General features: G+C 39.6%; 1 protein-coding gene across 3 annotated transcripts in view; it reads left to right on the top strand.

The window, feature by feature from the left end:
• Positions 1-23107, top strand: part of CACNA2D3 (calcium voltage-gated channel auxiliary subunit alpha2delta 3) — an 829919-nt gene that overhangs the window by 672800 nt on the left and 134012 nt on the right. For all 3 annotated transcript variants that reach the window (XR_002136724.2, XM_074313124.1, XM_074313125.1), the window contains one exon: positions 2040-2120. Coding sequence is in view for 2 of the 3 variants with exons in the window: in XM_074313124.1 (XP_074169225.1) it covers positions 2040-2120 (81 nt within the window). In the remaining variant the exon portion in view is untranslated. The remainder of the gene's footprint in view (positions 1-2039; positions 2121-23107) is intronic.

The following is a 23107-nucleotide window of genomic DNA, read 5'->3' on the forward strand; positions in this document are numbered from 1 at the left end:
TTAGTTTGAGAAGCAAGTCAAACTAGAAATGCTTTTTAATTGTCCTTGGCTTTTTCTTGTCTCATGCATCCAGTATTGTTGGTGTTCATTCTGTGTATGGGTCTGCACTGTGCACTGCAGAAATTGCAGAAAGCAGTAAAACCCAATTCTGTAAATCTGGAATGTTCTGCACAGTTCAGTCTATGCTTAGGTTTTATATCAGAGCCTTTAGTATTAACCTCTTACAAGCATTCCTAAGTTATCCCGAATGGAGGATCCCGAGTGCTGGGTGTCAAAGCCCCTTCCCGGAGTCTTGGCACTTGCTCATGTCCCTGAATGAAAACACCTTCATCAAAAGTGCTTTCGAAATCTGCACAAGACATGTTGACAAGAGTTGTTTAATAGTTAATTGAATGGACTCATTAAGAAGAGGGCCCCTCATTAATGAAGATATTCAAGAAAAGGCAAACGCTATTGTAGAAATTCTCTTGCTAGGTAGGATATTTGACAAGATTATCAATTAGGTTCCTTTTAGGACTGAGATTCTTGAGTCTGTGTTCCTCTGCTGACAGGCTTGTGCGTACCCGCACCCATACGTGCGTCTTCTCAAACATAAATTTCCAGGTGACCAGAAATCATTCTTTTTATTATGCTTATCACAGTTTATTGCTGAAAATATCAATTGGACTTCCTCATTCTGCTGCAAACTTATCAGTAATACTGTCTTCTTTTATCATGCAATCTCATGATGCTTTCTGTTTCACGGTTCTCTAAAGGAAAAGAAAATAGAACCTTTTTGTTATATCTGGATTGGAATCATTAAGTTATCCTTCTGTGACAAGTGGCGTTTGCTCAAAACTGGACCGGGAGAAGGAGCTGTGGGAGATGCAAGCATCCCCCAAATGTGTTGTGTGTGTGTGAGTGTGATGGCCTTCACGTCTGTTTGTTTTCTTGTTCATGGTTTTTCCTACAAAGAATTATGTCTGGAAGAAACAAATTCTGATTAATTAAGGCCGTTGTCTAATTGGTTTTTGGCAAGTGGAGTGTTCATTGAACGTTCAGTGAAATCATATAATGAAAAGGAATTGACCTTTTTCATGGTAAAGTTATGGATGACATAATATCTTAAGAGATTTCTTGGCCCCTTTAGATTCAGGGAAAAATGCTGAAACTCACCAAGTACAAGTGTTGTGGTGGAGTGCTTTCGTTTTTTTCTACTGTGTGTTGAATACCTGTACACACTGGAAAACAAGCTGGTTTTCATTACTGTTTAGACTTGGGCCAGAAGGAAATTCTTAATTGGTTTGGTCATAAGTGTATTCAAATTCAGGTCTGCCTTCTCCCTGCTTCTTAATTCAATCGATTCCATTTCATTTATGTTCATTGAACACCTTTTATAAGGTTAGGCACTGGGCTAACAGTGATTGACTGTGGCCATTAGGAATTTGTGCTCAGCATCTTTTAATTCGTGGGTATTGGACCCACTGTTAGTAATTGAAAATCTCTTAATATTAATGCCATATTGTTACCACCTTAACAAGAGTTTGGAGTAAGGATTGCATTCCAGCTCTATTCCTGTTCAGAATGATTTTGCTAAGAAAAACTGGGCTGGGGATTAGAATTTTATAAGTCAGTAAAGTTTTAACCAACAAATCAGAGCTGAGGTTCTCAACTCATTGTAAAATAATTTCGAAACTTTTTTCTCATGTAGCTCTCCACAGCTATATTTAGAAAGGCAATATAAATATGATTACTGACACAAGTAAACACTGCAATTAGTAACCACAAATTAGAAGAAAATGTGGTCCCGCCATGGTGGTCAATAATTTTGATGAGAACAGGCTGGACGTTTCCCAGTGTAGGTGGTCATGACTTGGTTCCTTGCTTCCTTCACCTGGGTAGCGGACTGGCTACCCAGCATCTGTGGCCTAACAGAGTAGGCCAACTCTGGGTTCTGGGAAGTGAGCCCCAGTCCCATCTGCAGAATTGGTTACTGAGCCAATTTAAGTACTCTCTGAACATGTGCACTGTATCTCCATTTTTCGTTTTTCTTCTTACAGGAACAGTCAACAAAAGCAATGTGGTGACAGCGAGTACTTCCATCCAGCTCCTGGATGAACGGAAATCTCCCGTGGTGGCAGGTAAACAATGGATTTCAATTGATGAATATAAAGTAAGCATGGCATCCACTTATCTGGTGAGTCAACTACTTCTGTGTACCGGAAAGTTGGTTTTGGAAGGAAAAAACAATTTAATTACTCCCTCCTCAAATTGGTGTCATCTCCTCCAGTCCCAGGGTCTGACAGCTGGTTGTATTTGATATGAAAACAGAAATTTTTCCCAGGACTTTTGTTCTTCAACTGTGAGCCAGGAAGAAATTGTTGGTGTGCGCAAAAGAGTATTTCTCGACAGTAGGTAGCATGCTCATTTAAAGTAAGCACGGCCTCCCATTTCCACATCATTAGGATAACAGTGGGTCTACAAGGAAATTGTGGGTTTGTTTTAGGCAAGCTCAAGCTGTAATGTGCCCTTCTCCAGAGAGCCTGAGATTTTCATCACCCTAATTCCCCTGAGGAATTAGAGTTAACTGTATCTGCAGGTGCCGGTTTGGGACAAGGAGAAAGCCAAAACATTTTACAGTTGAGAGTCTTGAATCGTCAAAGAAACCTTGTTTCTGGCTTTTCCCATATCTCTCAGTCTCAGGAGTGTCAGTGTGTCTGTGGCTGGCTGGGAGCTTTCATTGGTGGTATTTGGCCTAAAGGCCGGCAACTGCCGCAGGCTCTCTTTGAAGGAGATCTGCTGAGAAAAAATGGAGCCTGAAAGAGTATCTGGCACATCATCTATTTCTGATAAATAATTGTTGAATCCACTGGTTGATGGATGGGTGAGACCTTCCAAGCACCATCCTGATATTGGCTAGATTTACCAAAGGGAGTCATTTGGTTTTGGAGCAGCCTCCCTCAAGAAGTTGTACTGGAGGGTGACTTTGAACGTCAACTTCTGTGTCTTCTCAAATGTTTGTGGGAAGGAATACAAACAGAGCAGCCATGTTTGAAGTGGTCGTTCTTTGGCTGGGAAACACTGGGTTTCCTTCTCCACCTTGTTTCCGACTTAGCCTATGCATCCTGATTGTATTAGCAGGGTTTGGAAGATGTGGGGACACTGCCCTGGTTATTTCTGGGTTATTGGTATAGCAAGGAAGACAATCTTATGTGTCTGACCTTAGCTCATCTTGAACTAGGCAGACCTGTAACTAAAGCTCAGAGATAAGGAGTCTGAGGATTCACGGCTGTTGTCTTTAAATTTTGTCACTCAGTGTCTCGTGTTCCTTGAGGAAAGGAGGAGACAGGATCATTATTTAACTCAGGAAGATTTATTTGTGCTTACAGGAGGTCAGATGTGGTTCCCTCCAGGCTGAACCTGCCAGCTAGTTCTGGAGGTGTGTTATCTCCCTGGAGCTGGTACCACATGCAGCAGCCGCCAAAGACATGATCGGACGAAGCTGTCTGTCTGTTTGAAATTTCTTTTTAAAATCTTTTCCTTGGGTTTCTCATTCAGTCATCACAAAGGATGCTCTGTGCTGACCCTAAGATGACGGTGGCCATCCAAGCCACTCTGTCCAAGTTTTACAGACTATGCTCAAATATTTCCAGATGCCTCGGATTTAATAAATGTCTTTGGGACTGAGTATGGGTGAAACGTGGGCTCAGCCTGGGCACTGCGTATCCAGTCTGGAGAAGAATGGGAACTTTCCAAATGGTTTGTTGATCTACTATGGCGTTCCACAGTTAGCCAGAGACCACAGGCAGGTTTGGCCCACCTTGAGTTGGTGGAAGAGACATGCTCTTGTTTACTGCTCCTTAGTATGTGTCAACTGGTCCCCATGTTCAGAAGGTAATGACAGAGCATGATAAAGAAACAAGGTGATCTGAGGAGTTGTATTTAGTTCTTACCTTGTAACACTGGTGATTATTAGCTTTCCTTTTTATAGTGTGTTCGGTAGATGTAAGATAAAATAGATTTGCTCAGTTTGATCTCGAAGGCTGCCGTGGATGCAGCACCGTGAACGGAATGACCTCAGAAGGACCTTTCTGTCTCTGAAAGCTGAGCAGCCTCTTCACTACTTCCCCCAAATTTCACTGACTCTGTATGAGTGCGTTCCATAACTTTCTTCTGTGTATTTTCCTCAAATTAAGTAGACATTGTTTACCATTCTAAAATTTTTTTAAAAGGCCATTTTAATTGGGGAAGAAGCCTTGTTTTGGCAGGTGAAGATGGAATATGTGAGCAGGCATGTCCCCCACCAGTGTGCCTTCCACCGCAGATGGGATACAGCCAACTGGCAGTCATTTGGGGTTTCAATGAAATCCTTGTGTTAAATTGAAATTTATATGAAAGGAAAGGTGTACAACTTTGCAAATAATTATCAAGGACTACTTTGAAAGGCCCACACTGCTCCCAGACCTGATCTGGTATTCTCATGTTCATTGGCGACGTGTCTGTTTGGAGTAGAAAGAGTTTCTTGTTTTGTTTTGTTTTGTTTTTATTATTAGTATTATTCTCTACTTTCTTTTTTCTTGCTTTCTTTTTTAAACAAAAACATTTAGATACCATCTGTCAATGCCATCTTTGAAGAAAGGGCAGTCAAACTGGGCAAGATTCCATTTATGTGTCAGCCTCGGTGCATAAATGGGCCCCATCCATCTTCTTGGCCTATGACTTTGCTTACAGCCCTTCTCTTGAGGAACCTGCCAACTCTCCAGCTGCCACTCGTGTGCTGAATTTTCTTAATTGCTTTCCCACTGCAAAGAAAGAAGTGATAGGACTTTCTCTATGACCTACCAAGTCTCTCCAGAGCCCTGGAATCTTCTGTGTGTGTCAGGCCCCTTATCCATTTTTCTGTTGTTATTAGAAATGCAAACCTTGGACGGCAAAGTCCACATAGGTTTGTCACTGACTCTATAACTTGTTAAATGTGTGGTCTTGGGTCTCTGAAGGTCGATCTAAAATAAGATTGGGCTCATTCTCTCTCTCACCTTACTCTTGGTTGGCTCGGGTATAACATGAGAAAACAAACAAGAAAATACCTGAATATGAAGAAGTATAAAAAAGCTAGGATTTGCAGTTACCCATTTTTATCTTCAAGGTGGCAGCATATCTATTCATTCACTCATTTATTCAATAAATATTTCCTCACCTCTTGCTTTGACCAGGCACTCTAGATATAAATGAATCATAACCAGGCCCTGTAATTGCCCCGAGACTGCAAATAGCAGTTACTTTGAAAGCCACGTCTACACAGGGCAAGTGAATTAAAAAGAGGTCCTAGAGGTCAAAGACTTTGTTCTTTTCATCTTCTGTCCCTCACGGCATAACCCTGAGGAGTGCCTGAAGCATGGTGGATCGGTCCTCTAAGAATTCTGTAAATTGAATTGAACTTGTAGAAACCTGTTTGGTCCTTAATTATTATTGACTTACGTTCCACACATTGTCTAACTAATGGCATTAGTTCTCCACTTTCCTCTCGATGGGGAGGCAGGGCCCTAGGGACCAGTAGTCATAGGCACTGCTTCTACCATGCCCCGATGGAAATGACCTAGAGAAGAAAAGCAATGTACAGGGGGAGGAAGGGAGCCAAGTTAGAAAACGAAACTCTGCAGGGGACTCCTGTCCTCGTTGGAGTGTTTGCCTGACCTCCCTGTTCTCCTTTTAGACTTGTTCCTCTGACAAATAACTGCACCTCAATTTTTGTGAGGAAGTCCAGATTTATGGAATTTTAAAATAATAGATGATAAATTCTGAATTATTTTGTTTACTTAAAAATGTACATTTTAACATTTCAGAATCTAAAATCAATCCTTACTTACAATGTTCCATTTTGGTTTCTTGAATAAATATTAAACATTTCCAAGGTAAGGACTGTCCCAGTTATCTTTTTATTCCCAGTGCCTAGTACAAGGGCTGCCATGTGATAAGTTTGTCAAAAGTATTGACTGAATAAATGACTCAAGGAATATGGGATTCATTTTCGCCTGCTATATGTGGGTACTTCAGCTTACAAAATTTACTGTCCAGACCATGGGAACACAGTACTTGACTAAAACACTGAGAGAGGCAATCAGCAGATAAAACTCCACTCCACACCATAGTAATATGATACAGAACAAAATGGATATTTTAAGGAATATAAAACTGTTTAGTGTCCCATCCTAGTGGCAACTGTGTTGGCCCAGTAGTTATCTCTGCATCAGCAGATGTCTTTTCTGAGGTCCAAGCATAAAACGTCATGCTTAGAATAGCTAATTTGATAAGCAACAGAAAGATATAGATTATAGACATGAGGCATTAGTTTCTTTTGTTTAAATTTCTATTTTTTTCAATTACAGTTGACATTCAATATTATATTAGTTTCAGGTGTACAGCATAGTGGTTAGATGTTTATGTAACTTATGAAGTGATTCCCCGGTAAGTCTAGTGCCTATCTAGAACCCATATTATTGACTATATTCCCTATGCTGCACTTTGCATCCCTGCAAGTATTTTGCAGCTGTCAATTTGTACTTCTTAATCTCTTCACATTTTTCATCCATCCCTTCAACCCTCCTCCCACCTGGCAACCATCAGTTTGTCCTCTGTATCTATGAGTTTGTTGCTATTTTGTTTGCGTATTTTGTTTTTTAAATTCCACATATAATTAAAATCACATGTATTTGTCTTTCTCTGTCTGACATATTTCACTTTGCATAATACCCTCTGGGTCCATCCTTGTTGTCACAAATGGTAAGATTTCTTCTTTTTTATGGACGAATAATAGTCCATTGCATATATGTACCACCTCTTCTTTATCCAAGTGTCTGTCGATGGACACTTAAGTTGCTTCCATATTTTGGCTGTTGTAAATAATGCTACAACGAGCATAGGGATGCATATATCTTTTCTAATTAGTGTGTAGGATTTCTTCAGAAAAATATCCAGAAGTGGGGTTGCAGGGTCATAGGACAGTTCTATTTTTTTTTTTAGAAAACTCCAGTTTTCCACAGTGGATGTACCAGTTTGTAATCCCACCAACAGTGCACAAGGTTCCCTTTTCTCCACATCCTCGCCAACACTTGTTGTTTGTTGATTTTTTAATGATAGCCATTTGGTCAGGTGTGAGATGATATCTCATGATGGTTTTAATTTGCATTTCTCTCATGATTAGTGACATTGAACATCATTTTATATGTTTGTTGGCCATCTGTATGTCTTCTTTGGAGAAATGTCTATTCAGGCCCTCTGCTCATTTTTTAATTATACTGTTTGTCTTTTAGTGTTGAGTTGTATGAGTTCCGTATATATTTTGGATATTAACCCCTTATCAGATATATCATTGGTGAATATCTTCTCCAATTCAATAGGTTATCTTTTTGGTTTTTTGATGGTTTCCTTTGCTGTGCAAAAACATTTAGTTTGATGTTGTCCCATTTGTTTACTTTTTCTTTTGTTTCTCTTGCCCAAGGAGACATAGCCATAAAAAATATTACTAAGAGCAATGTCAGAGAGTTTAATGCCTATGTTTTCTTCTAGGAGTTTTATGGTTTGGGGTCTTACATTTAAGTTTTTAATCCATTTTGAGTTAATTCTTGTATATGGTATAAGAAAGTAGTCTAGTTTCATTTTTTGGCATGTATCTGTCCAGTTTTCCCAATGTCATTTATTGAAGAGACATTCTTTACCCCATTGTATGTTCTTGCCTCCTTTGTCGTAGATTAATTGACCATCCAGATGTGGGTTTATTTCTGATCTCTCTATTCTGTTCCATTGGTCTATGTGTCCGTTAGGCATCAGTTTCTTACAGAAACTTTTTTTAAACAGATTCATTGAGGTCTGATTTACATACCAAAAATTCACCTATTTTAAGTACAAAATTCAATGATTTTTAGTAAATTTGGGGGCGGGAGTGCTCTAATCTGCCGGTCTGTTCCTTTGCAAGGAATATAGACCACAATAGATTCATTTCTTTGAATGAATTTTTAAAATGTGGGTTATGTAGTCTCATTTGCATAATTCAAGGCAGTGTGATGAAGAGAAAGGTTTGATGATAGGACAAAAGATTTCATTTTAACCAGCTAACTAGGAAAGAGATTGATTAACATCATTGACCATTAGCTGCCAAACGTTCTGCAAGGCACACACAGCCCCCACAAAAACAAAGAATTATCTCGTCCAAAATGTCAGTAGGGGCAAAATTTAGAAATGCTGGGTTAAACTGACAGGTAATCCCAGCTCATGGCTGTGTCAAATTCAGTGTTTTCCCTTATAGGCTCATAGGCAGACAGATCTTGTTTCATTTCTTCTTTTTTAAATAAAATCATTCAATACACATATATCTAGCACCTGCTGTATACCTAGTGCTGGAGATACAGCTGTGAACAAGTACCCCCGTGGGCATTATAGAATGGGGAGGAATTATTTGTTATTCATGAGAGGGCACTATTGGTATCCTACACCCAGAAGCTGGGGTGACAGCTGCCCCATGAAGAATCATTCCATCCAAATGCTACAATGCTCCCTGAGAACACAGCGAAACCAAGTTGCTGCCAAAGGAGAGCTTCCATTTGTGTGGGAGATAAAAGACAACAGAGAAATATGGCATGAGTGAAGGAAAGGAGAGAAGCGGGAATTTCCAGTAGTGGTAAATGCTCTGTAGAAAACACATCAGGATAAAGAGATGAAATGCGGCTGGCAGTGTAAAGGCAGGGATGCATGCTCATGTTCATACATACGTGTGTATGGGTGTGTGGTGGGGCAATGCGTCTCCAGATTGGGGGTGCAGGGTCTTAGGGAAGGCCTCCCTAAGGAGGTGACATAAGCAGAGTCCTGAATGATGAGAGGCAGCCATTATGGAAAGACTGGTGGGAAGAGCATTCCAGGCAAAGGGAATGGACTTCTCCAAGAATCTTGAATGAGACCCCTCATACATGTTGTGGCCATGTTCCAGGTGGGTACTCTGACAATGAGTGAATCTCTCAGGGTTCGGGTGTATTTAGATGATCTAAAAGCAGGACTGATGGGCAGGTGGCCACATGACCCATTACTCGGGGGGAGGAGGGGAACCCAAGGCAAACCTTTGCTCAAAATGTCCCCTGAGGTGGGTTTCTTTCTTTCTTTCTTTTTTTTTACCAACTTTCATATTTTATACATTTATTCACGTATTTATTTATTTAAATATTAAAGGCCTTTACAACAGAACAGAGAATTACAAATATAGGAAAATGCAGCATATCCATAACTTTAAAATTATATAACATTATTTTGCTCTAAAAGTACTCATGCTTTATATCCTCTGCAATATGTCTTATTAGTGGCTTTTTATGTGTTTGGCGTTTGTTTCTGTAATCTGACAAATGGGTGCAATGCAGGAGCAAAAGGAGAGCTAAGCCAGTAGGACTGACAACAACACACTTTATAGAAGTGGATTAGTGAGCAGCTACTGATCACATTGTATTTTAAGCCTGCAACAGAATTGGAGTTAGCGTTTGCCATGTAGAACAGCTGTTCTGCATACCACAATAGCCAGTGACAAGGTCATGGTGAAGATTACCGCTCTAGGAATAAAAATAGCCTAGAATTTTGAGAAACTGGATCCTCTGTGCTAACTCTCCAGGACACTCACTTCCAAGAGTCACTGTCCTTTTATAAACCTTAGTCAAAAGCCCCAACACATCTCCCAACCCAAAAATCAGCAGCCGAATTTTAGGGTAACAGGTCCTCATACCTGGCTTGCATTTTCTGTATCAGCAATTTAAGGCCCCTTTTTTGAAGATCATGGTGAGATTTAAACATTAAAGCTTATGTGAACCAAGGATTTAGGAATGAGCACAGAGCCATTCTCTGCTCCTGCTCTGAGCCAGAGTTTTCATGTTTGTAAAATGAGGTTGATTGGTTGGATTTCTAACAGCCTAGCTTTTAAGAAATGGATATTTGTTTCATCATTAATCAATAATGTAATATTTATTACACTCAGATTGTCTGGCTTTAGGGTGCCCCTTTGGTTCCTGTAAGAGAAATAAATTGATGTGCAAGGTATTATCAAACAATATGCTTTTTTAAAAAAATAAATAAAAATCCAAAAGAAAAAGAAAGCAAAAACTAAAACAATGTTCATAGAGGAAAATAGAAACAGAATAAGAAAAAATGGTTAAGAAAAAGGTTTGAGAGAAAAAGTATTGATATACACCATTAACCACCTACTAAGTTCTACTCCATTTGGAAAATTGTCCCAAACTCTCTTAATCTATTTTAAAATGTGAATAGATTTTTATATTGATTTCTTTATATATCTGTGTTTCATTTATGTGGAAAAAAACTAGTTTCCTAATTTTTTGAAGTCAAAAATAGAATCTATGTCTCTAGTATGCCTAGTACACTGTCTCTGAGCCAGCTCCATTGTGGCCCATGTAGACCCCTGATCCATCCCCACTCCATTACCTACACTTGAATAAACAGGAAAGCAACTCTGCGTTTGCTTTAGAATATTTATGGAGTACTTTTGTACAGGCCGTCTTGGTGTTTGGCACGACTCTGTTTTAAACGTAAATAAATGTGTTTATCCAATTTGCAAAAAAAGAAAACAACAACAAAAATAAACCAATATGGTGAATGTTTAAATAAAAAAAATTTATTACAGTGAAAAACACATTGCCATTAATCCCCCTCAAAATACTGCCCCTTGCATCGAACATACTTATCCCATCATTTTTGCCACTTTCTGAAGCAGTTCTGGAAGTCCTCTTTTGTGAGTATCTTTAGTAGCACTGTCATGGCTACCTCGATGTCCTGAATCATTTTGACTTTGGGAAAGAGCCAGAAGTCGCAAGGTGCCAGATCTGGTGAATAAGGTGGATGAGGATACACCATAATGTTTTGATTTGACAGAAATTGCCATATGCCAGAAATGATGTGTGACATGGAGCATTGTCATGATGGAGGATGATTTATGGCACATATTAAAACACACTTTCTCTCAACTCACACCTGACTTACTGCACTGAACAAGTTGAAACTAGTCACACACTGTTACTAAGGTTCGACACACTGTTTCCCACATTGAAGGATCCCTGTCTTTCTGTTGGATGGCACTCAGCAGCAGCATTCACCATATTTTGTGATCACAAAAGAAAGGCTCCATGTCACACATCGTTTTTGGTACGGCAATTTCTGTCAAATAAAAACATTACGGTGTGTCCTCATCCATCTTACTCACCGGATCTGGCACCGTATGACTTCTGACTCTTCCCCAGAGTCAAAATGACCATGAAAGGTAAACGTTTTGAATCGATTTAAGACACGGAGGCAGCCATGACAGCACAACTAAAGACACTCATGAAAGAGGACTTTCAGAACTGCTTCAGAAAGTGGCAAGAACGATGGGATAAGTGTATTTGAAGTGAGGGGGAGTATTTTTGAGGAGGATTAATGGCAATGTGTCTTTTACTGGAATAATTTTTATTTTATTTAAACATTCACCATATTTTTTATCACAACTCATATAATATACAATGTTGTTATATATATAAAGTACTAGGTAAATGCTTATAGCTGAGTGCTCAGTAATGATTAGCTGCTGAATTATTACTGGTGTGGTTGTATTGTTAAGAATGACTGTTCCATCCACCACCACTCACTAGCCCACACTTATTGCCATGTGCTGTTCTCTGTGAAAACTTGCATAGGAAATGTCATTATAATATCTTGGCATGTTTCGTAGTAAAACTTTGAAACTCACACTTTTATGTACCTATGCCTTAAAACAGAGGTTGACAAACTACAGCCCAGTGGACCAAATCTAGGTTACCACCTATTTTGTCTTGTTTTGTTTATTTACAGTTCTCTTAAGACATATTTCACGTACTACAAGATTTACTTGTTTAAAGTATACAGTTCATGTCTCCCAAGTTTGTGTTATGTGTCACTGAGGCAAGAGTGTGGGGGAGAGGGAGAGAAAACGGTGTGTGAGTGGTTCTGAGCAAGCAGTTATGAGGTGCCCATCACCACTCGAGAAATAGAAACTTCACATATTCTTGTATCAAATTCAGTAATATTAAACAGTTTGTCTAGAAGTCAGCACATGTCTTTGAGCCATCTTTTAGACTTCATATGGCCTGGTGCAGGAGCATATGTTGATTTAAAAACAAATTTTGGTGTGTTTTTTTTAAATCATTCAGATGCACTTTTTTGTATTCTTTAAATAAATTCGAAAACATGAAAGAAAAAAGTCTACAGTTCATTGGGTTTTAGTATATTGACGAAGTTATGTAACTATGACCACAATATAATTTTAGAACAATTTCAACATTCCAAAAAGAACCCCCCATATACCCACACTTTCATTCTTAATATCTCACTTACTACCCCAGCCCCGGGAAACCACTAATCCACTTTCTGTCTCTATGGATTTGCCTATTCACGACACGAAATATAAATGCAATCACACAATATGTGGCCTTTTGTGATCAGCTTGTCATTTAGCTTGTGTGTTTGAGGTCCATCCATGTTGTAGTGTGTGTTAATACTTTTTTTTTTATTGCCAAATTAGATTTCCATACACACACACACACACACACACACACACACACACAATTGTTTTCTTCTTTTATTTCATGGACATCTGGGTTGTTCCCACTTTTTAGTTGTTATTAATAATGTTGATATAAACATTTATGTACAAGTTTTTGTGTGAATATGTTTTCATTTTCTTGGGTAGAGACCTATGAGTGAAATTGTTGCATCATGTGGTAACTCTATGTTTGATATTCTGAAGAACTGCCGAGCTGTTTTCCAAAGTGGCTGCACCATTGTACAATCAGCAGCCTATGACAGTGTCAGTTTTTCCACATCTTCACCAACACGTACCATTATCTGTCTTGTTTTATTTTAGCCATCCTAGTGGATGTGACGTGATCTGCGTTTCCCTAATGACTGATTATGCTGAGCATCTCTGCATGGGCCTATTGACCACTTGCATATCTTTGTGTGGAGAAACGTCTATGTAGATCCTTTGCCTGTATTTAAATTAGGTCATTTGCCTTTTTATTGTTTAGATAGAAGGGTTCTTTATGTATTCTGAAGATAAGTGCCTCGTCAAATAGCTACCATCTTTTTGTAAATAATGTGTTATTGACATGTAGCCATGCCAGTATTGTGTATGGCACCTTGCTAAAATGGCAGAGCTGGGGAGTTGGAGAGACTCGGTGGACTACAAAGGTAAAAATATGTAGTACCTAGCCCTTTGCAGAAAATAGTTTGCCAACCCCTGCTTTAGATGAAACTACATCACAGTCCATTAAAAAAATAAATAAAACACTGACTTGTTCCCTCACTTCTTTCACCATCCTTGTATCTTATAAAAGTGAAGTGGATATTTCAATCAGAGGCTATATTAGTAGATGCTGAAGACAGAACTCCAGGTATCAGACTGTGTCCATCAGTTGCACCTAATGTCTTTGTGTACGTGGTTACACAGAAATCCCAATCAGAGATCCTAAGCTTTCTAAAAATGCATGCTCTCATTGTCAAGACAGTGATTTACTTAATCTTCGCTCTGGTTTATAAACCTCTGAACGATGTAATCAGCATAATACTTGGTAGAACGTTGGAAATGCTCTCACATGCTTTGGTGGAAAACAGTTTCTCAGATTTTTTTTTTTTTTTTTTCCATGGCTCATAAGAGATTTGGGGATTTATTTAGCTGACTTTATCCAGGCAAATCTCTTCATGACCTTGTTGGGATTTTGATCTCCGTTAAGACAGGAATATATATGACTCATGCTAAGTGAAGGGCCCACAAAGGATAAGTGAGCTGGTGTGCATTTCTCCTCCCTGGGAAGAAGGGACGGGCATGAGCAGAGTCTGTAGCGGGAACATAAGCTTGGCAGTGTCCGCCTGGACTTCCCTGCTCATGGAAAATGCTTTGGCCAGTCTGTGGAGGGAAAGGGACAGTGCTGATCAAAGGCTTTTGATTCCCATAGCCTCCCAAAGTTCGTACTCCCCAAGAACCCCTAGGTTCTATACTATATAGAATAGAAAAGATCTGCGCGAGGGCAGGGTTACTGTCTGAATGTCATTCCTACTTCAAGGACAAATTATATGTAACCCGGCTCAGGCAGATGACAGTGTACAATTGTCTTTGAAAATGAAAAGAAATGTCCAAGTGAAAATGTAGTTCATGGTCATTTTATATGCTTTTTCTTGACTAGCCTTCTTCTACCATCTTCCAGAATTCTGCTGATATATTCAGATTTTTAAGCTACAATAATTTGTGTTGTTATGTGATTTTATTTGTGTTATGCATTTCTCACTCTTTTATGCTGTATACCTTTCCCACTTCCTGTCTCCCATTCTCTCTGGAACCCATTCCAATCAGGTTTCATCCACAGTGAAACATTTCTCATCCATATTACCAATAACTTCCACATTACCAAATCCAAAGTTGAACTTCAAATGTTCATTTTTCTTCTTTTTTTTTAAGATTTCTTTTTTTTTAATTGAGGAAGGGGAACAGGACCTTATTGGGGAACTGTGTGTACTTCCAGGACTTTTCCTAGTCAAGTTGTTCTCCTTTCAATCTTAGTTGCAGGGGGCACAGCCCACCATCCCTTGCGGGAATCGAACCAGCAACCTTGTGGTTGAGAGGATGTGCTCCAACCAACTGAGCCATCCGGGAGCTCAGCGGCAGCTCAGCTCAAGGTGCCGTGTTCAATCTTAGTTGCAAGGGGCACAGCCCACCATCTCTTGCGGGAGTTGAGGAGTCAAACCGGCAACCTTGTGGGTAAGAGTACGCGCTCCAACCAACTGAGCCATCTGGCCACCCAGGAGCTGAGCGGCAGCTCATTGACTTCATTCTAGTTGCAGAGGGCACAGCTCACTGGCCCATGTGGGAATTGAACCGTTAGCCCCGTTGCCCAGAGCTCACGCTCTAACCAACTAAGCCACCCATCTGCCTGAAATGTTCATTTTTCTTGGTCCATCAGCAGCACTGGTCATGTTGATCACATTCTCCTTGAAGTATCTCTTTACTTGGTTGTTCACCTACTTCGCTGCTTACCTATCAAAAGCAGTAGATTCCAAGTTCAAGTCCCAGTTCCATTCACATCTTCACCCTCCTCTCTTTCTCTGCAGCCTTGCTGATCTAGATCATTCTACTTATCTAGTTATTTACAAGTCCACAAACTTTGGAGTCATTTTGAAAACAATTTATTTGTGTAATATTGAATATACTCAAAAGTAAGCAGAAATATAAAAAGAAACTCCATGTGTCTTTATCTAATCCCAGGAGCTATCAGCCTCATGGCCTTTCAACACCCCAGGACACTTCCACCCCACCCATATTACTTTAAGTCAAATCTTGGTCATTAAATCATTTCCTCCGTAAATATTTCAGTATATATCTTTAAAGAATAAGGACTTCTTTGTATTTTAATATAAAAATGCCATTGCCACACCTAAAAATAAGAATTCCTAATTACCCATTACCTAGTCAGTGTTCAAATTCCTCATTGTCTCAAAAACACTTTTTTTTTTTTTACTCTTTGTTTGAATCAGGATCTTGAAGTCATTCTTGACTCCTCCCTTTTGCTCCTACCCACAACCAATGTATCTATAAATCCTGTTGGTTCTTTCTTCAAATGATGTACAGAATCTGACCACTTCTCAGTACCTCCAGTGCTACCCCACTGGGCCAGGTCACTCCCATCTCTTCCCTGGATTGTTGCCATGGCTTTCCATCCTGTTTCCCCTGCTTTCTTCCACCTCTGGCCCCTTCAATCTATTCTTCATAGGACACACAGCAATCATATTAAAAGGTATGTAATATCATGTCTCTCCTCTATTCAAAACTCTATTGACTTCCCAATTTACCCAGAGTTAAACGCTACAATTCATTTTCACAATGGTCCATTTTTAGTTATCTGTTGCTGCTGCAGAACAAATCATTCCAAACCTTAGCAGCTTAAATCTGCAAACATTTACACTCTCGAAATTTCTGTGAGGCGGGAATCTGGGTGAAGCATGAAATCAGTGAAGCTGAGTCCTATTGGCCCAGGGTCCCTCATGAAGCTGGAGTAAAAGTGTTATTGATACCTGTGGTCTCATCTGAAGGCTCAACAAGCAGAGAAAATACTTCCACATTCATTCATGAGATCAGCAAGATTCTGTGCCTCCTGGGTTGTTGGACTTAGTTCCTACCCGGTTGTTGGCCAGAGGCCTCCCTCACTTCTTTGCACGTGGATGTTTCCACTGGGCAGTTCACAATGTGTTAGTTGACTTCCCTCAGAACAAACGAGAGGTGAGTAAGGTGGAAGCCAGGGATTTTGGTAATGTAATCCTGGAAGTGCTGTCCTATCACTTTTGCCATATTCCATTTTTGTCAGGAGCAAGGCACTAAATCCAGCCCACCCTCAGGGAGTGGTGATTGCACAACCAAACAAAACAAAAATCTCATTTGAGAAACATTTCAAAAAAACATAGAATATTAGAGCTGAAAATTAATTTTAATATCATAGCCCAACTTTCATTAACAAAAAATAGAAACACAGAGACTCATAGATATTAACTCTCTTGCCCCCAAACATCTGTTAGCAACTTAGAAAACAGGAATATGAGCCACAATCTTGTTTTCCAGCCTTTCCACTCTCCACTTCTGACATCAGTAGAACTTAGCCAGTCTTTAAATGTGACTATCAAGATTGAAGAATCACAGATAATTCTAAGATTTTGACACTAAATTACTGGGACGATAATAGATTATTTTTCAATAGAGGTTTTTTATTTTAATTTTGATAACAAAATATTTGTCAATAATTTGTGCCACTAAAATATATTTATTATTAGAGGCATTTTCCCCTCAAGTGCACTAGATGGTATATTAGTCAGGATAGCATAAGTTAGCCTACAGCAACAAAAATCCCCAAGGGCTCAGCAACTTAACACAACAAAAGCTTGTCTCTTGCTTTCAAAAAGTACACTTATCGGTACAGGTGACTCTCAAGGACAGCTATCTTATACCTACAGGTATTAACCCAACATTCCAGACTCCTTAGTCTAGCAATTGAATGCTTCTACCCAGAAATGACACATCATTCATATTTCTTTGGCAAAAAAATAAAATAAAATAAAAAGGAGAGCTGATTAAACAAGGGCATGAGTACCAGGAAGTGGGAATCATTGAGCATCGTCTTAAAAGCTTCCTGCCACAACCCATGAGGTCCTACCAACCCCTAGTTCCCCTCTTCATCTCCTTCTACTTCTGCCTTTGTCCACACAAACATAGCCACAGGGCCTCTTTGTTGCTCTTCAAATATACTAATGTTGCTCCTATCTCAAGGCTTTTGTATCTGCTATGCCTTCTCCCTGGGAAAATTTTTCTCCAGTTATCTTCATCACCAGTTCCATTATTTCCCTCTGGTCTCTGCTCAAATATTTTCTCAGCAAGGGTTTTTCTGATCATCATATATAAAAAAGAAATCCCCAGCAGTAACTTTCACTCACACCTGCTTTTTTCCCACCTAATATATTTTTAATTTGTTTATCTTCTGCCTCCGCTAGATGTTAAGTTCTGTGGGGCATGTACTTTATATTTTTTTGTTCTCTCCTTCATTTCTTATACTTAGAAAATTGCCTGGCATGAAGTTGGTGCTTAGAAATTTGTTAAATTATTGGCTTTGTATTGTTTTGTAGCCATATTAGCAAAACCACTGAGATTTAACTCTAACTTTCACTGATTTTAGTGCTTATCGCTGTCACTTTAATGGCATGACTTCCACATTTTTAAGTCCTTCTCACATACTTCCTCCACCGTCCTTTCCTCTAGCTTTTTATAATTCATTCCTAATCAATTAAAGTGTATCTTGAGATATATTTTTTTTTTCTGAAGTTATCGTATTCCCTGAGTCCTTGCAAGTCTGAACATTGCAATCTCAGTTTGGTGCCTTGTTAAGTTTTGTCTTTATTTGTTTGGTTTCTAGGTTTAAATTTTTTTAATTTCTTCTTTAAATTTGAAAATTTTACCCAAATCTATTTGTTAATTTATTTTTCTCTGATTTAAACTAATTGAGACTTATATGTGCCACACACTAACCTAGACTAACTTTTGATTTTTTCCCCCATTAATCTGTTTTATAGTAAGCCTTTCTTGATCTACATAACTTGAGTTTTTCTGTAACTCAGGAAAATACCTTGGCCGATTTTTTTTTCTTCTGTTTGATATATTCTAATCTGTTTATGGAGAAAGCCAGTTATCTACATATTGATTCTTCACTCTTGCTCCTTTGTTTCAATCATCTTCTATTGTTTTCACGTTTTTTTCCCCCTTCTATAATCTGGGAGTATTCCATATTGTGTATTCTATATCACTAATTCAATATGTTGCTATGTTTCTTTTGTACCTCTGATGATGACTGTGGTATATTTTATTCATTTGTCACTTACTTATTTGCTTATTATTTACTATCACTAGTCATTATTTTATTTTATTATTATGTTCTGATTGTTTGCAATTATTAACTCCTCCCTTCCCTGTAAGGAGATGGCATGTCCTTGCCCATTGCCATGTCACTTGCAGTGTTTCCTACTGGAGTTGTACACTTCTGTGCCTCATAAACTCTGAACTTAGTCATATGACATGATTTGGCCAATGGATTGTGAGTGGGTATAATGTGCACCAAATCCACTCAGAAACTTTAAAAGTTGTATTGGGATATGTTTTAAAATAGATTTTTCATACTTCTTCTGCATCTTGAGGGCAGTGTGTTTCCTTCCTTCCTTTTTTTTCCTAAGTATCTTTTAATGGGCTCCAAGTTAGGTATCTTTCTTAATTTTAATCATCATTAAAGTATGGGGTATTTGCCAATGAACAGGATAAATCACTCTCCCTGGAGTGTCCTTTATTGTTGACTTTAGAGTACTACTTGGAGACTAATATGAAAGGCTGGTTGTTACACACAGCCCCTAGACAAAGGTCCAGTGTCCAGATATCTTCCATTGAGTGTGGCATGGCAGGATTGGTAAGGGATGCCACCTCCTGCTGCGTGGTGATCTGACTGCTTAGCCTATACAAACCAAAGTAGTCTGTAGTTTTCATTCCTTGTAAGAAACAGTAGATTAAAAACTATGGTCCCTAGAGTGTGCATATCTTATTGTCCTCCCTTCCTGTTATCATTCTGTTATATGCTACATTGTAGAGATTCTTCATCTCTAGTGGATGAAGATAGCAAGTGGTCTTGATAGCCGGGGTTGTAGGAGTCCTCAGATGCTCTACATATAGGAGAGAATGGTTTCCCTCTGGTTTTTGAAGCCCACTCTCTCAGAGAAAGGAAAAGCAGCATAAGGATGAGTAGTGTAGACTATTAATCGCTTCCTTCAGACTCTCATCTGTCTGAAGGTCTTGTTTTACTTTCGGTAGTGGGCATTCCTCCTTGAGACTTGGATATCATTGACCAGTATTCCTAATTTCTAGGAACCTCATTGTACTCATAAGTATTTCAATGGCAAATACTGTGAATTGGCCAGCACCTAATTTATCGTTTTTCTCATATAGCTACGAGAGAGTGCAGTGGAGTTTCTTCCCCTCCCAGCCTAGAACATCTTTTCCAGGCTAGCATAGTCTTGGGTGATAGAAAAATCTTAATTTTCCCATTTTGCCTTGGCTTTTTCAGCTGGCTTCCTGGGTGTTGGTGGGAACAGCTCTCGCAAGGACATACTGGTTGGTGGTTGGATTTCTTTCTCTGCCATATTTTAAATCAAGGGCTGGCAGTGGCAGGAAGGGATCCCAACTCTGACTTCTTTAGACCTTTCATATCCCAAAATGTGACCAGGTTTTGGCCTTGGAGAGACTTGCATCCAAGTTCCTACTCCACTACTTACTAGTGGTGTGACCTTCAACAAATGACTCAAACCCAATCGTCCTGTTTTTTCATCTGTAATGTGGCCATAATAAGCCCAAATGTTTTGGTCAGTACGAGGCTTAGGGAAAACGAATATATTATGCTTGGAAAACAATTGGCACAAAATCGAGTGCTCAGTAAATGTTGTGGTGGTGTACTCTAATTGTCTTTATCCACAGCATTACTATAATAATGCCATAGTCTTCGTGTTGTAGTTCACACAGAACGAGTGCAGAATAGTGGGGCTGGAGTGTATCATCCATGCTACCTACATGCTCCTGCAACTGTATTTATCATGCCTGCAGTTAATTATCTGTATGACTTTGGAAAAGTCCCTTTCCTTTTCCATGCTTCAATTTCCCATTTGTAAAATAAGGACATGAAACTATATCAGGGTAACGAATAGGTTTAATCTCATATGTCAACTCCAGTTGATCAGTAGCGGGTACCTAGGAAACAGATTTAGAAGGAGTCTGTGGCCTTAGCTGGGCTCAGTAGATAAGTTTGTCCTCATCTGTTAACAGTGTCTGAAATGGGCAGGGAGGCTAGTCACAGCTATCCTGAAATCTGCCAGGCCTAGACTAAATGCTCTCCAAGGACCTTCCCACCTCCCAACCCTCTGGTTCTTTTTCAGGGTCTCTTTGATGGTGACAACTTTGTAACTAGGTGACATCCTATTCACCCAAATGAATATTTAGTGTCATCAGAGTGAAAAGTAGGTGGATAGTCCAGTCTAGCGTCTGAGAGGAGACTGGTAGATTATGAAGCTGCTTCTCTGAATAGGATGGGGGTTTCTTTGAGACCTCATTGCAATTTGAGCATAAAAAATACTTATCATGAAGCATTTTCATCAAAAAGGAAAACAGGATAGTTCCCTGAAGTTGTACATATAATTCACAGCCTAATGCTGCCTTGTGGGGGTGGAATGTCATTTGCTGGTAGGTTTCTGACTACTAGTATTTAACAATGGACACACTGGTGGGTTTGATCAAACTGTAAACATTTATTTTCTGATCTGCCACAGAAAGGTTTCTAACAGTTGTGCAGTTATATTCATGTGGGCTATAGCTATATCATTTTAGAAATTGATTTAGCCACTTCCTTTGATATTTAGGATCTAAGACAGAAGTGTCTTATTTCTTGGGGCAACTTGGTTAACTCGAGTAATGAGGTTTGATTTTCATGAACCTTTGGGAGGAAATAGTGTGAATCAGTTTTCAGTTTTTCATGTTTGTAAGGAAAAATAAAACACCCAGCTGTCCACTGGCATGTTATCATCAGAAACACGAGATTTGTCCTGCGGGGTCAGAGATGTTTGCTTTAATTTTTAAAAGTTCTTCAGGTGTAGATGTGACCCTAGGTCTTCTTTCTCCACAGCCTCTGTGACAGGGTGCATTCTTCATACTGCGTCCATATAGGCCTCAAGCCAGACAGCTACAGCATCCCTGGGGGCTGCTCTTGTGAATCTGTGATCTCTGGCAGAGCCAAAGTCACCAGGCTATCGTCATACCGTCCCACTAAATATGATGGGGAAAAAATACTATATTGTAGATGGTTTTCTCAGAAACAATCAACAGTCAACATCATTTTTGTTCACAGTGTACCCTAGCAAGGCTCTATGATGGAAGGGCATTTTTATAGGGGGAATCTATGAATATGACAGCAGTAATAAACAGCTGAAACTAATCTGTGAGGCGTTTGCAAATTACCCCTCATGAGCTGTAGTGGTTGTGAAAGATAATTTGTGGTTCTCGCAGAATACCCTGCAAATTGGGTCTTTCATCTGTGATGTTTTTTACAGTTAAAACATTTCATTTCTCATATTAACAAATGATAAGTCTGCATTTGTTAATCTAAACAATTTGATTTATATTTTTCTGTGCTGAGAAGCTGTTGACATTTCAGGGTAAGTAATTATTTTCATTGCCAACTGCTGTTTGTGGTGATTGTAGGCAAAAGATAGAAATCTGAATATACGTATGCACTGTTTTAATCATTTTCCTTAAAGACTACTTATAAAACAGGAATCTGTTTGCCTGAGTTATCATCTGTACTTAGAAATCTAACAGGACGTGGGTGTTGACAAGTGAGGGTTCTAGCCACGTTCAGGGTTTTCTGTGGTATATTGGATGCTTTCTCATGTAATCACTGCGGGCAGGGGGATGGGGTTGACCTGCAATGTCACCAAACCTCTGGCAGAGCACTGTACACTGGCAGTCTCAAATCACAGTGACAGGAAGCACGCTTATTGGCCTCAGTAGTTATCAGCTTATGTAATATCTGTTCAAGTATCTCACGGGGTGGTTGCCAGGACTGCATGACAAATGCTCACGAGAACACCTCTCACTATGCCTGGCACATAGCGCAAGCTCCAGAAACATTTGGTGAAATGAAGACGACATATAAAGGGATCTTCTAAATTTCCTTTCTCATATTGCTTGCTTGGCCAGGGCAAGGGAAAGAAAGATTTGTTTCAGTACATCCTTGACCAGTTGCTCCGCCTTGTCCACTACAGTGGCACACGAATCAGGCCAGAAAAGACGCACCAGGACTGGGGATGGAGCTGATGCAACCACTGGCTTTCTCTGGGGTCGCTTTTTGATCTTAAAATCCATGCTCATTTTTCAATCTACTCTTTAATATATCCAGGTTTGTTTTAATATGCAGAAAACATTAACATCAAAGTTTATGCTTTTCCCCCAGAAAAATCATTTAGCCAAATTGCTGCTCCAAAAAGATGGTCCATCATTAGCTTGCGGGCGTGTGTGTGGCCCACACTAGTTGTGAAGCACTGTGGGCCTCTGTGACCCTTAGGGGCACGCCGGTGTGTCCTGCAGGGTGGGCTGTGGTAGGTTCACCGGTCTTTTCCCCTTGGGCCCTTTACGCTGCTGGGTGAGGAGACTTCTCGTTCCGTTCCAGGTTAGGGAAGGGACTACTGATTTAGGATTCAAACCAGTTTTTACATGGCCTGAGGGAGGGAATGCAGAGCCAGTGCCCTGAATGGCAAATGTGTTTTATCCTTTGAACCAACTTCAGTTGATTAGTTCTGGTTGCCTACAGTGCTGTCTTAAGACGGCATCTGTGGTCCATCCAGGCTCAGCTGGGAAAAGTGCTGGGATTGATTAGCAATGTCTTTCAAAGCCTCTGGAGGAGCAGCTTGCCCTACATTTGCCATTGTCTGCTCTTGACTTGTCCTTAACTCTTCTATG

Source organism: Rhinolophus sinicus, linkage group LG10, assembly GCF_036562045.2.
Source record: "Rhinolophus sinicus isolate RSC01 linkage group LG10, ASM3656204v1, whole genome shotgun sequence".
Classification (NCBI taxonomy): domain Eukaryota; kingdom Metazoa; phylum Chordata; class Mammalia; order Chiroptera; family Rhinolophidae; genus Rhinolophus; species Rhinolophus sinicus.